This window comes from Sorex araneus, chromosome 5, assembly GCF_027595985.1.
Source record: "Sorex araneus isolate mSorAra2 chromosome 5, mSorAra2.pri, whole genome shotgun sequence".
Lineage (NCBI taxonomy): Eukaryota > Metazoa > Chordata > Mammalia > Eulipotyphla > Soricidae > Sorex > Sorex araneus.
The window spans coordinates 34,255,695-34,270,734 of NC_073306.1; the positions used below are offsets into that span (position 1 = coordinate 34,255,695).

Consider the following 15,040-nt stretch of genomic DNA (forward strand, 5'->3'; position numbering starts at 1 on the left):
GACAACTCACATCACTCTATTTTGTTTTGAGGCCACACTGAGTTGTGCCCCAGGGGTCTCTCTGTGGTGCTCAGGGACATAGGTGCTAGGGACAAACCCAGGCCACCAGGCCTCCCATATGCAAAGCCTCTGTGAGCCATTTCCCAGACCCATGATCAAGCAGGTTTCCAGGTTGGTCCAGACAGAGCCCTATTTTGTTTATTCTCCGGACATCTGTTTTTATTTTGAGGCCACTCGCAGCTGTGCTCAGCTGAGGCTTACTCCTGGCTGAGCTCAGGGATCAGAGAGTCCTGGGGATTAAACCCTCATGTCGCATACCAGGTAAGTGACCTACCAGCTGTACTCCCCAGCCCCAGCCTCAGAATGTGCTCAGAACATGTGCTTTGTCAGGACCCAAACTAGGGTCAGTGCCTGCATGGCCAATACATTAGACCCTGAATTTCCTTCCTGACGCCGCACCTCAAAATTTTCCTGACTTCAAAATGAATATACTACTACCTTACAGATTAGTTATGAGGAATTGAAATAGGGGTAGAATCTAGTAATTCAAGTTTACATGTATGAGTCGGTGCACTCCCCAATGATAGTCATCTGTGAAATGCCTACTGAGTGCTATTAAAATATTTGGGGGGAGGGGCAGCAATCAATCTCTGGCAATGAATGTGGTCCCAAGGACTGCCAGGAGTGACCCTGGAGTAGTGCTGCAAGTAAACTATGAGGACTGCTGGATGTAACCCAACCAACAAGCCCCAACTTAAGAACTGATCCTGGTCCGAATCCCTGGCAACATAAGGTCACTCCTGAACAGAGCCGAGAATAGTCCCCAAGCACCACTCTGTGGCCCTAAATCCATCCATCCCACCTCCCCAAATGTTTTGGTCCACCTAGTACAAAGGTTAAGGCATTTGCCTAGCATGTGACTGCTGCAGTGATACCGGCCCAAATCCTAGCACTACATATGGTCCCCAGAGCAGAGCCAGGCTTGGCCCCAACCCGAAACTATCACTCATGTAGAGCTGGTGTAATACAGTAGGCAGGACTCTTACCTTGTATACGGTGATCCCTTGAGGCTGCTCAGGAGTGATCCCTGAATACCACTAGGTGTGGCCCAAAACCCAAAAACTTACAATTTCCAAGGAACAGGAAATGCATATGCAATAAAAATTCTTTATAGGGGCTGGAGTGATATAGCACAGTGGGTAGGGCGTTTGCCTTGCATGCGGCTGACCCGGGTTCAAATCCCAGCATCCCATATGGTCCCCTGAGCACTGCCAGGGGTGATTCCTGAGTGCATGAGCCAGGAGTGACCACTGTGCATTGCTAGGTGTGACCCAGAAAGCAAAAAAAAAAAAAACCCCTTTATAAATTGCCCTGCAAATAAGGGATTTGATGGGGGGGGGGGGGAAATAGTCACAAGCTTTCAATTTTGGCAGTAATTCCAGATCCTGCCCTGCCCTCTATTTGCTGTGTAATATGAGGCAAGGCACCAACATGTGTGCATCCCCCATCATGGAGCTGAGATGGTTCTTGCTGGGCACTGGCTTCCCAAAGTGCACAGTGTTTCCCCGCTCCCAGACTCTGAACTCTGGCCCACACCACCTTCCATGTGCCTCTCCGCAAGCGACCCCATTTCCCCCAACTAGTGGGCCTTGCCCATTCATCTTATGAAAGGGGAGCTGCGCTAACGGAGAGGTGACCGTAGTCCCTGGGAATGCAACTTTCCCTTCCTCCTTAAAGGATCCAGAGGCTCAACTGCCTCCACCTGCATTTCAGAGCAGCCACCCACCCACTGCGGGCTGCCTTAGGGTCACCCCACCCATTTCTTTGTCGTCCGCCAAGAAAGTACACAGGCTTTCTTTTAAGGGTTTTACTGCTAATCACTCAGGGTAAGAACATGTGAAGTGGGGTGGGGGTAACAATCAGACGAGGGGAAGAGTGAGGTCCCTGGATCCCGGCTCCCTGAGGGCTTCTTCCATTCTAAGGCTGGACCTCAGACCTCTTCTCCTGGCCACAAGGTCCCTCCACCACAGGCGGCTCCGCCCAGTCGGGGATGCGAAGCGAAGCTGGGGCACAGAAGGCAGGAGCAAGCAGGCCGCGGCACCGTGCCCTGAGCAGTCCATACACCACGGGGAGGGCCGCAGACGGTGATGCCCATCACGCAAGTATGTCCTCGAGGGCCAGGGAACGGTGCCCTAATGATGTGTGCATGTACTACCCTACTTCTACTTCCATCCCAAGGAGATAAAGCTAAGAACACACCCTCTGATTTTTTAGGGAAATCAGCCTGGAATAGGAAAAAACAAAAATAGAGAAAAAAGGAAAAAAAAAAGCATTTTTTACTCAAGTCCTTTCTCAGGACTGCCTAGAGATGCTGGCTTCACAGGCGCTGGGAAACCATTTCCAAAACAGGAGCATTTGAGGGGAGCAGGACTGGCTGCTGAAGATCTTCCACCACCAGGCCGCGGGTCTCCCCTCCGCCGGGGCCGCCCCCTCAGTAGTAGTCCTTATCGGCCTGTTCGCCCATGTGGGTTTTCTGGTGGCGAATGAGATTGGAGCTGCGGGAGAAGTACTTCCCGCACACCAAGCACAGATAGGGCTTCTCCCCTCTGTGGGTCCTCTGGTGGGCTCCGAAGTTGGAGATGTCGCTGAAAGTCCGCCCACACTCGGTGCACTCGTAAGGCCTCTCGCCGGTGTGGGTGCGGTGGTGCACGCCAAAGCTGGAGCTGTTGCTGAAGCTCTTCCCGCACTCGCAGCAGATGTAGGGCGCAGGCTCCAGGTGGGTCCGGTGATGCACGGCCAGCGCGGAGCTCTGGCCAAAGCTCTTGCCACAGATGTCACAGCGATAGGGCCGCTGGCCCATGTGATCCTGCTGGTGCGTGGTGAGATCCGAGCGCCGCCGGAAGCTCTCCTGGCACTTGGGACACTGGTAGATCTTCTCCTCCAGGTGGATGCGCTCGTGGCGGATGCGGTTGGAGCTTCTCGAGAAGCTCTTCCCACACTCGGAGCACTTGTAAGGCTTCTCACCAGTGTGGATCCGCTGGTGTGTTCTCAGGTTGGAGGGATTATTGAAGGTTTTGCCGCACTGGGCACATATAAAAGACCTCTGCTTGGCCACAGGTCTTGGGTAAGCAATAGGACCCGCGCCCCCTGGCTCTCCAGCTGGGGCAGGGACGATCTGCCATAACGTTTGGGGATGGATTCCCTGTGGCCACTCTGTCAGGCTCTGGTGCTGATGTGGTTTCTCCTCATCTGGGATCTGAAGGCCTCCGGAGTCGTCCACTCTCAAAAGCTCCCCCTGCTCCTCGGGCAGCTGGGGTTCTGGACTCTGCTCCTTCTCGCTGCCCATCTCTGAACCCTGAGAATGAACACAAATGACCAACACCTGATTCCCCGAGTCAGGGCAGACCGCAGGGAACCTTGTTCTCTGACTAAAGCAACATACAGCAGAAATAACCTCAATTTGCTGGAATACTTGTATAGACTGCCTTTACTAATGCAAGTGAAAAATTTTCAGATATTTAAAGCCACCCATCAAAGCAAAAAGAGGACACCAATCTTGTGCAATCTAAGTGCTACTTAAAAAACAAACCGAACAAGAGTCTAGACTATAATTCACAGGCAAGCAAAAGAGCTACCACTGGGTTAAGTTCATACTTCTGAATTAATTCGTACTTCTGAATACAGTGAATGGATCCACTCTTTAAATCTGAAAAAGTATTTTCAGTAGGGTAAGAAAGAGCACAGTGAAGTGAGGCACATGCTTTGAATGTAGAGTTTGGTCCCCTGTACTGCATGATCAGAAGCCTCTGAGAACCGACGTCTGTCCCAAGAAAACTAAAACTAAAAAACATCTTCCTTAAAAAATACCTATTTTGGGGGCTGGAGCGATAGCACAGCGGGTAGGGCGTTTGCCTTGCACGCAGCCAACCCACATTCGATTCCCACAATCCCATATGGTCCCCTGAGCACCGTCAGGGGTAATTCCTGAGTGCAGAGCCAGGAGTAACCCCTGTGCAGTGCCGGGTGTGACCCAAAAAGGAAAAAAAAAAGAAACCCTATTTTTCTGGACCCCGGCAAGGATCAGCCCCTAAGTATCACCATGTGTGGCCCCAAAACCAAACAAAAGATTTTCTTTACAAAGCTTCCATGCTGGGGCCGGAGCAATAGTACAGTGGGTAGGGCATTTGTTTTCCATGTGTCCAACCTGGTTTGATTCCCAGCATGGTCTCCCCCAAGCACCACCATGAGTAATTCCTGGGTGCAGAATCAGGAGAAACCCCTGGGCATCATTGGGTGTGATCCAAAAAACAAAATAAATAAAATAAAGCCACCATGCTGGGGCCAATATGATACATACATGCAGTTGGCCCAGGTTCAATCCCCAGCACATTTGGTTCCCTGAGCCCCACTAGGAGTGATCCCTGAGCAGGACAAGGAATAAGTCCTTAGCACTGCCAGAGTGGCTCGAAACAAAACAAAAAAGCATCCACGGAGGGCTGGAGAAATGGCTCAATTGGGCTAAATGAATGACTGCATGCTAGAGGTTCAATCCTTGGAACCACATGGTCTTCTGAGCACTACAAACGGCCAGAGTGCAGCTCCAAAACAAAACCAATAAAAAGTACCCAGGGTCAGAGTGACAGTCCAGCCGGTAAGCTTTTGCCTTGCATGCAGCCAACCCAGGCTGAATCCCCAGCATCCTAAATGGTCCCTGATCACTGCCAAGAATAATTCCTGAAGGAATAATTCCTGAGTGCAGAGCCATGAGTAACCTGAGCCATCACCGGTGTGACCCCAAAAACTAATTAAAAAAAAAGACCATCATCACCCCAAAATAGTGTCCATCCATTTCCCTACCTAATGAACATTAATCCTGAGCACCAGAGTGTGGTCTAAAACCCATGAAATGTTAACACTGGGTAGGCCAGAGTGAAAATACAGTGAGTAGGGCAGGCTCTTGCCTTGCATGGCATCCCATATGGTCCCCTGAGCACTGCCAGGAGTGATTCTTGAGTGCAGAGCCAGGAGTAACCCCTGAGTATTGCCAGGTATGCGCCCCCCCTCAACCATCAAAAGGCCTGAACTTTGTTCTGATTGGTCAGTGTCCACCATCATTTTCATATACCACCATTCTGTGTTCATTCATACCACACACCACCCACCACACTCCCACACCAAATACTTAGCTCTATTTCCAAACCACAGACCTCAAAGTCACATGTAGCCAAATATACCACATACACAATACAGCTCCCACACATCGTCCAGACACAATACCATAAAGTTGTGGTCATACGCACACAAGCACACACACACCCCCTGCCCCAAACCCAGCACAAGGCCTTTTTACACAGTGTAAGGGGCCAGAGAGATAGTAGATAGTCTAGAATACAGAGATAGTACAGTACACTTGTCTTACACGCAGCTCACCTGGGTTCAGTCCCCTTGCACCCGTATTGTTCTCTGAAGCCCACCAGGAACGATCCCTAAGCACAAAGCCAGGAATTAGCACTGAGCACTGCTGGATGTGACCTTCAAAACAGCAAAGAGGCAAACTTAGATCTGAGTTCCTGTGGCCTTGTAACTTTATAGAAATCAAAGTGGGTTTTTTTGTTGTTTTTGCTTTTTTGGGGTCACACCCAGCAATGCTCAGGGGTTACTCCTGGCTCTGCACTCAGGTACTACTCCTAGTGGTGCTGGGGGACCAGGATGCCGGGGATCAAACCAGGGTTGGCAGCATACAAGGCAAATGCCGTATCTGCTGTACGATCGCTCCAGCCCCAGTGTAAGTACTTTTAACGAGAATGGTGCTATTGTGGGCCTTGAAGAAATGACATTTAGGAGAGAGCAAAAGGGAATGCCCTGCCACAGAAGCAGGATGGGGTGGGGGTGGGGTGGGATACTGGAATTATTGGTGGCGAATGGGCACTGCTGGAGGGATGGGAACTCAAACATAGTATGACTGAAATGTAAACATGAAAGTCTGCAAATCTGTAGCTGTACCTCACCATGATTCATTAAAAAATTGAATTAAATTTTTAAAAAATGACATTTAGTAGGTAGGTAGTGCAAGGGCTAAGGTGCCTTGCATCCACCAGGATCACTAGCACACAGAGCCAGGAAGATCCCTTGAGCACTGCTGGGTGTTCCTCCCCTGCCCCAAAACTATCATTTCAATTTTTGGAAAACAGAATAGAATGGAAGGGGCATTGACTTTGACTACATTTAGGATCCCAACAGTGACACTTTGTAAGTCTGGAAATTAACCATTTGAAGCTTTAAGCCTCTACTCTTATGAGATCCAATCTACTAGATCAGGCCTATACTATAGGGCTTTATGCAGAGAAATGCCTGCATACACTCAATGTAGCCTGTCTTTCAGCAAATGATAGCTGCTACTACAATTACTGAAGACTTGAGCAAGGGATATGGCTCAGCAGCAAAGTGTGTGACTTGTATGTCTGAGAACTGGATTCCACCCCCACACCACACACACACACACACACAGTAACAACTGTTTGTTTTGGTTTGGCCTTAGGACCACACCCAATACCACACAAAAAGAAAAATCAGCAACAATGGTTGTTTGGTTAGGGGACCACACCCAGCAGTGCTGGGGGACCATCCCTCCCCGTCTCCTGCACACAGGCCCTCCAGCTCTCCAGCCTCCTAACAAATGTTGAAGACACAACGTGCCAGCCCTGTGAAGAATATAAGCAAGTTCTCAAACACCATCCTTTGGATTCTTCATAGTGGCAATGAGGAGTAAACAATTCTGGCAACTGCTGAACAAAACAATGTTATTCAAGGACCTGCTTTGCTTACACATGTTTTGTTTAAAGTCAGTTTCCAGGAGCCAGAGATAGCTCAAAGGCTAAGTGCTTTGCATGACCCTGGCAGAGTATCTCAGGAACCTCATGACACCCTGCCTAAGCACAGATGAACGTAGCCCAATTCTCACCCAAATAATATAATAATGTTCCCAAGAGCCTATCAATGATATTAAGTACTAAGAATGAAAAAAGGTTCCTTATGTGATCTTGACAGAAAAGGGGAAAAAAAAACCTTTGTGGGCCAGAGAGCTAGTTCAGCAGGTAGAGCACTTGTCTTGCACATGACCCACCCAGGTTCTATCCTGGGCCCACATACGGTCCTGAGCACAAGGACTGATGCCTGGGCACTCGGCCAGGAGTGAGCCTTGAAAACCACTGGGTGTGGCCCAGAAACAAAACAACCCTCCCCACCAAAAATCCTTTCCTAAGAAAAACCTGTATAAACCTTTTGTCTAGCCAAACAGAAGGGTAAAGTAAGTCTCCATAAAATTCAGAGAGGAGACTGAAAAAATTCCTCCTTAGAGCCTGTCTGGAGTCACAGGCGGGGAAAAAAAAAATATAGAAACAGTAAAATAAACCTGTGTATAATCTAAAATGTACACGACAAACCCTCACCTCTTTAAAAGAGGGCCAGCTAACTTTTAAGCAAATATTAGTATTGGGGCCATAGGCTCTTTTACAACCACGCAACTCTCTCATTGTATCCTAACAGCCATAAAGAACACATAAGGGGCTGGAGCGATAGCACAGCGGGTAGGGCCTTTGCCTTGCAGGCAGTCGACCCAGGTTGGATTCCCAGCATCCCATATGGTCCCTTGAACACTGCCAGGAGTAATTCCTGAGTGCATGAGCCAGGAGTGTGACCCAAAAAGCAAAAATATATAAAAAATAAATGTGGCTGCATTCCAATAAAACTTTATTTAAAGCTGAGCTTTCCTGACTTATTTGGCCCACAGTTCCCTTTTTAAAAATACTGTTTAGCACTCCACTCCATAAGGCACCCTCAGCTGCACCCAGGTCACTACCGCCACTCCCGCTGGACCTTTCCCGTATCAGGGGTAGTACCACCTACTTTGGTAAACACTGATCAAAAACAAAGGGAGGAGGGGCCGGAGAAGATAGGACTGCTGGTTAAGGCCTCTCTACCTTACATGCAGCTGACCCGAGCTCTATCCCCAGCACTGACCACACCCCCCCCCAACTAAATAAAGGAGCAGAGGATGGTGGAGGGATTCAAGTCCCTGCCTTGCACATAACTAATACCCATGTGATGATCACGGCCACCACGAGGTCCTCCAATATCCCTGAGGTGGCCTAGGTAATCAATCCCTGCATCCTTAGACCCTTGCAAACCACAGGCCAGGAAATGCTGGAATCCCCCCTCCACTCCTGCGACTCTTCTAATATGTTAGAAAGAGTATTTCTTTTTCTGATGCCACACTTAATGATCAGGATTTCCTCCTGGCGGGGCTCAGGAACCTATACAGGGTGCCAGAGAGGAAACCCAAGTTGGCCGCATGCAAGCTAAGTGCGCTACCCACTGTACTATCTCACTAGGCCCTAACAGTATTTCTTTAAGAAAAAGCGTCAGATAAAATTTGTTCGTGTTTTCACCATTTCCTGACGATTCTTATGAGTGGACCCTCTGCCCCGCCTCTTCCTGCCCCCTTCCCTTATAGCAATACCTCTCATGGTTAGAACACAGCCTCCATAGAGGTCGGTCTTAAGTATCTGCTGAACTGAATAAATGAAGGCCAGGACTGCCTTCAGAGCTTTTTCATGCTCACTTAATGTATTTTCTCCCTTCCTGTTCTTCAAACTCAAGATTCTGTCGAACTTTCTCCTTCATTCTCCCACAGATTCTTGTACCATTCACAGTAATTTGCCTTGACCTATCTTAACTCCACACGAACACCGTCTGGGTCCCTTTACCAAGGTCTCTCCAGCACAAGGTCCCGTGAACCCACTTCCCATCTACACTCACTGCCCCTAAGATTCCAATACCACCCCCCCAACCCGCAAACACAAAGTGGCCTCTACTGACTTTCAATCCTGATTTTCTGAGAATCTATAACCCAGCAAACTGACCCAACAGAGGGCTGTACGCAGGTCAAAATAAAAGAAAAATGGTTTACACAAAATGATTAGGGTTCCTATCCTCACTCAAAGTGCATCAAGAGTACAAGATGAACTCGGAGGGGCCAGGAACTATGCCTCACTCACTTTTGCACCCACACAGCACCTGGCAAATTATACTGTGACCAATAATAGTAGTGAACATTACATATTTGGTTTGGGGGCCACACCCAGTGGTACTCAGGGGATCACATGGTGCTGGGGATTGAGCCCAGCACGCGAAGCGTGAGTTCCAAGGGCTCTGAGCTATCTCCCACACCCAACAATGAATATTTTTGCGTGTGGTTTTTGGGCCACACCTGGCAGTGCTCAGGGGACCATATGGCGCTGGGAATTGGACACAGGCCTCCTGCATGCAAAGTACGCACTCAGACTCCAGCCTCCCAGTAAATATTTAAGTTCTTTATCAAGTGCTAGGCCCTGGCCAAGCATTGTACACAAAAAAACCCCACTCATTTCTTTCACTTATTTTAGCGAGGAGGAAACAGGATTAATCACCATTTGCCCCCAGTGACACGGAGCAAATGAGTGGCAGAACTGGGACCTATGCCCATTCAATCCAAACAAATGTTTTTAAACAAAATTCTACTTTTTGGAAGGCGGAATAAAAAGGTTAAGGAAAGGGGGACAAGGGGAGGGTTAAGCAAGGCAAGACAGAAAGAGCAACAGTGATAGTTCAGACGAACTAGGCTAATCTCCCTGGAAGAGATCGGCATAAGCAGCGTTGTGTACAAGGTGCACTAACGAAGCAGGGCTTGCAGAAGAACAAATCCCGCCCCCCCTCCCGCCCCAAAAAAAGTGCTCCAAGTAAAACACAAAGGCGCCTTAGTCACATTTCAAAGATCTGGGGGCCAGTCCCTAGAGACTGCACCGCGGTCCCGAGAGATAGTAGCCTGGGTAGGCGCCTGCCTTGGCAGCAGACCGGAGTTGGATCCCCTGCACTGCATATGGTCCCCTGAGCACAGAGCCAGGAGTAAGCCCTGAGCACAGCCGGGTGTGGCCCAAAACCAAAAAAACAAAACAAAACCAATCAAAAAAAGAAACCCCAAACAAAACAAAAGAACACCCCAGCCAAAAAAAAAACAAAAAAACAAAACACGCAAAAGAAACCCCCTCCACCAAAAAAAAAAAAAAAAAGAAAAACACTCACATACACACTAACACACAAAAGCCGGGACCCCCAGGCTTGCACCCCCAGGCTGGGGGGCGCGGGGCGCGGGGGGGCCGGGGCTGCCCGGCCGCGCGGGGCGGACGCGCCTAAGCCTAAGCGCGGGGCGGCCGGGAAGCGGCTCAAAGGGCCCGAGCGCACGCATGGCGCTTTCGTAACCGGCACCGCATGGCTCCCCCAGCCCCCGCAGGGTGTGACCCCCCCCCAAAACGCGGGCCAGAGGGAGCAGATGCCGACGCCAGGGGCTCCGAGGGACGCAGCTGGAAAGTTGTCTGGAGGCCAAAGTTCCCCGTCTTTGGGGACGAGTCAAGGGTTGGGGAGCGGCGGGGGGCCGGGGTGGGGGGGAGGAGAGGGGGAGGGGGGAGATTGGGGGGAGGCGTCCAAGATCGGAGAAGTGTGCCAGGCGGCCAGAAGACCGGCCGGCGGCGGCGGAGGACGAGGAGGGTCTCGGCGGAAAAATAATAATAATAGTAATAATAATAAGCCGGCCCGGGCGCCCGGGTCGGAACCCGGCGAGGAGCCGCGAATGGCGGAGTCGGCGGCACCAAGAGCCCGCAGGAGCGGGGTTCGCGGCGGCGGCGGGCTCGGGGCCGGGAGCGCAGGCACGGGAGACCGGGAGGGGCAGGAGAGCAGGAGAGCAGGAGGAGCAGGAGGAGCAGGAGGGCTGGAGTCCCCCCGGCCAAGCAGAGAAGCAGCGCAGGGTCGGGACCCGAGGCGCGGGCCGGGGTGGGGGGGTGGGGGACACGGGTCGGAGCGGAGGGACCGCAGGGCCCCATCCGCTCCCCACTCGGCCTGGGAGCCAGGCCACAGCCTCCAGCCCCCGAGAGAGAGCTTCGGGGCCCCACTAAGTTCCCCGCGAGACAGTGAGTGCCTTTCCCCCCACGCGACCCGGGGCTCGGCCCGCACCCACCTCGCTCCCGCCGCTCGGTCAGAGACAGTGCCGCCTCGGAGGGCCGAGGGAGGAGCCGGAGCCGGAACCCGGGCAGGATCCGCCCCGGCGCTCCGCGATTGGCGCGCGGAGATTGCCCTTCCTGCCTATTGGTTGTCCTAGCTGCCACCACACAAGAAACCCAGGCGTGAGCGCCAATCCGCTTGGTCCTCGGGCGTGGCCTGCTGGGAGTTGGAGTCCTAAGGAAAAAAATCGTAAGCCCCCAAACTTGCAAACTTTACTATCGTCCGCCGGAGAACGTTTCCCTTCGGAGGTCGCTGGGCCTCTAACACGTTAAGAAGCGAACGAGCGGGGCCCGGAAATTGTTAGGGGATAGAAAACTAGCCTACACATGCTCCAAAGAGTCACGGGCTCAGTTTCTGCTTCGAGTTACTGACCCTCTGGGCTGCGGGGTGGGGGCGGAGGAAGGGGGGCCACACCCGGCGGAGGGCTACTTCCGGCTCTGTGGTCGGGGGTCGCTTCCTTGGGGGACCAAGCTGGGCCAGGAATCAAGCCCCAGCCTCCCCATGCGAGGGCCCCAGCCCATCGAGCTATCGCGCCGAACCCCGAGTTGGTGGCCCTGACACCCCTACACTTCCCCCCCAAGCCTGCAGTCGGCAATTTAGCGTTAAAGGAGTGTCGAACTGGAACACGAGCTACCGCACAGCGCTTGGCAGGGGAGCTAAACGTTTGCCAGTCCAAGAAAACACCCCGGGATCTGCCAACGCCCCTCTGCAGGCATTAGCCTGACCTTCAGCAATTAAGACACAAAACGCTGAATTATATCCAGGGTTAGAGGCGTTTTCCTTTTGGGTGTGTGTGTGTTGGATGTGTGTGTGTGTGTGTGTGTTTGGGTTGTGTGTGTGTGTGTGTGTTTTAAGTCCAACCACTATGTGGGCTAAACTCTAGTTGTTTCTGCACTGTGTTTCAGGGCGAAGAGCACAGCTAGATAAACCAGATTTATAATCCTAGTTCTGCCACCTCGTGATTTGGAGCACCATTTTCCTCCCTTCTAAAATCCCTGGAAGAATTGTTGTAAGGATTAAGTGAATTAACATAATAAAGCTTCTGCCTCCACAAATGTAAATTCTATTTCCTGCTGGTAAATTCTCTTGGGTGCAGTTGGTGAACAACATGAATTAGTTTTAGGATCAGGGTGTTAAAGAAAAGGATGTTTGAAATTTAATATGAATGAGTGAAATATAAATACTCCATAAATACCATTAGTTTATAAGCTGATATAAATAAAATGCTGAGAAGGCAGACTCAGAAGTAAAACTGTGACTTTATTTTTAACTGTGGTTAAAACTTTCCTGGATTCCAGTGGTTTGGAAACCAATCCTATAATGTGTTTTCCTCTTAGCAGCCCGAAGACTTTGCCCACAACTCCTCATTCACGATGAAAATAACAACATGCCAAACAACTGATACCAAATTTTTATTTAAGAACTGTACAAAAGCAAATGAATTTCCACTCAAGCTCTGTGATGATTAATTTTAGGTGTCAACTTGACTGGGCTAAGGGTACCCAGAAACTGAATCAGATAGTTTTAGGGTCACGGACAAGTATTTTGAGGTATGGGGGCAGAGCATTAGCTTTGCACAGAGTCGACCTGTGGTTCAACCAACCCCCAGCACCATATATGGTCCCCACAACCCCTCCAGGAGTGAGTGATCCTTGAGAACTGAGCCAGGAGTAAGCCTTGAGCATTCCTGGGTGTGGCCCTAAAACAAATGGAAATAAATTTTGAGGGTCACGGATACAGCTCAGCAGCAGCAGCATAGCACTTGCCTTGCATGTGTGAGGCTTTGGGGTTCAATCCCCCTGCGGGCACTCCCCCGGCCCCCGCCACACAAATATATTTCTTAAGGATGCTTTTGGCTGAGACTGACATTTTAGTTGGTTCATAATTAAGGTGAACTTCTGATGAACTAAGAAGTTTGCCTACCCCAATGCTGATGGGTTCCTCCTATCAACTGATGGGCTCAAGAAAAAAAAAAATCTAACTGATCCCCAAAAAGAGAAATCCTGGGTCTGGAAAGATAGTATAGCTGTAGGGCGCTTGCCTTGCACAAGGTCAACAAAGGTTTGATCTCTAACATCTCCGGACCACCACCAGGAGTATTTTCTGAGTACAAAACCAGGAGTAACCCCTGAGTATTGCCGGTGTGGCCCCCAAATCAAAGGAGAGAACCCTTCCTGCTTGGTAACCTTGACTGTAATATTTGCTTTTCTTCCTATCTCGGACTCAATCTTGGGTCTTAAGCATGTCAGCCTTCACAGTGGTGAGCTGACTAATATAGAGCACTGGCTGAGAGAACGTCCAACAACTGGAAAGATCTGGTTTCTGTTGGGTAAAGCTGTGTTAGAGAAAGCTCTGCCAAACTGAGCCCCAATGTCCATAAAAAGGGCAGATGACATGATGTGGGGAGTGACTAGATAGAGTCTTGGCTTCTTTTTGCAATGCACAGCAAAAACCAGGTTCATTATTCTAGCTTCTCATTCTGGTCTACCAGCTTCCTATTGGAAATCAATACCCTCTGACCTAACAGGCTGTTTGCAACACAGACAGCTCAACGGGGAAACAACATCTACACTGGTGATTAAACCAGTCATTCTTGGGCCAGGGATAGGATTCAGCAATAAAGCACTTGCAAGTGTGAGGCCCTGGATTTGAGTCCTGCACCTCAAAAATACTAAAAAAATAACAACAAAACAACAACAACAACAAAACAAACAGGGATTCTCTGAATTTCAGAAAGGATTCAAAGGGCCAGCTGCAGAGATTTACTCATTTGTCTCTGTAAGGTCAGATTTAAAGCCCAAGAATCCCCAGCAACCTGACTATTCCTGAGATTTTTAAGGATTACAGAGACCACTTTAAATTCCTGCCTCTGGAGAGTCAGTATAGCTTGCTAGCACTTAGTCAGCTGGGGTTCAATACCTACCACCACACATGGTTCCCCAAGCTCTGGCAGGACTGATCCCTGAGCACAGAGCCAGGAGTAAGCCCTGAGTACCACCTTATGTGGCCCCCAGACAAAATTTGTAAATGAAAATAAGATGCCAGAGCAATAGTACAACAGATAGGGTATTTGCCTTGCATGAGGCTAACATGGGTTCCATCCCCGGCATCTCATATGGTCCCCAAGCCCTGCCAGGAATAATTCCTGAGTGCAGACCCAAGAGTAAGCTCTGAGTGTCACCAGGTGTGGCCCCAAACCAAACCAAACAAAAACAAAAACAAATAAAAGGAGAGACTGGAATGATAGTACAGTGGGTAGGGCATTTGCCTTGTATATGGCTGACCTGAGTTAGATCCCTGGTATCCCATATGGTACCGCCAGGAGTAATTTTTGAGAGAAGAGTCAGGAGTAACCCCTGAGCATTGCAGGGTGTGACCCAAAAAGACACACACACACACACACACACACACACAAAAAAAAAAAAAAAAAAAAAAGAAAGAAAATAAATAAATTCCCTTCCTCTGGTTGTCATCAATAGGTACATTCATTTCTCAAACGTATACATTTGCTCTGGATGTCAGCAAATGTTTGCTGTAACGAGCAATAAGAGAAAAGGGTGACATGTTTTGGCCCTCTGCCTCTCCCTGCCTCCCATAGTCCAGATCAAAGAGTGTGGGATCCAAAATATGTTTCCTTTTAGAAAACTGGCTTTGTGACTTGGAGACCTGAGCTGGAAAGAGACATTTTTGAGGTGAAGTAAGAAGGTGGGGGCAGACCAGAGCAATAATACAGTGGATAGAGCAAATGCCTTGCACAAGGCTGACCAGGGTTCAATCCCTCGCAACCCAGGAATGATCCCTGAGTGAAGAGCCAGGAGAAAGCCCTGAGCACTGCTAGGTGTGGGCCTCCTCACACACAAAAGAAACAGATAAAAAGTCAGGAGCTGGCCACCCTAACCTGATGCCCAGCTCCTGCAAGCGCGGCATCACACAGGAGGCTGTCTTAGGA

At 50.0% G+C, this 15,040-nt stretch overlaps 1 protein-coding gene and 1 non-coding gene across 3 annotated transcripts; one reads left to right on the forward strand and one right to left on the reverse strand.

Moving 5' to 3' along the window:
- Nucleotides 1-1,841: 1,841 nt before the first annotated feature.
- ZNF691 (zinc finger protein 691) lies at nt 1,842-11,108 on the reverse strand. 2 transcript variants are annotated; one of them, XM_055140647.1, is made up of 3 exons: nt 11,048-11,066; nt 5,431-5,532; nt 1,842-3,355 (listed from the first exon to the last, which is right to left on the reverse strand). In XM_055140647.1, the coding sequence occupies exon 3, from the start codon at nt 3,344-3,346 to the stop codon at nt 2,492-2,494; it is 855 nt and encodes a 284-aa protein (XP_054996622.1). In that variant the 5' UTR covers nt 3,347-3,355; nt 5,431-5,532; nt 11,048-11,066; the 3' UTR covers nt 1,842-2,491. The 2 variants fall into 2 exon arrangements, with proteins under 2 accessions (XP_054996622.1, XP_004614347.1); XM_004614290.3 differs by lacking the exon at nt 5,431-5,532 and having other exon boundaries at nt 11,048-11,108.
- LOC129405432 (small nucleolar RNA SNORA26) lies at nt 7,250-7,376 on the forward strand. The gene has a single exon (XR_008630577.1). It is a non-coding gene; the product is annotated as a small nucleolar RNA SNORA26 (small nucleolar RNA).
- Nucleotides 11,109-15,040: the final 3,932 nt, after the last annotated feature.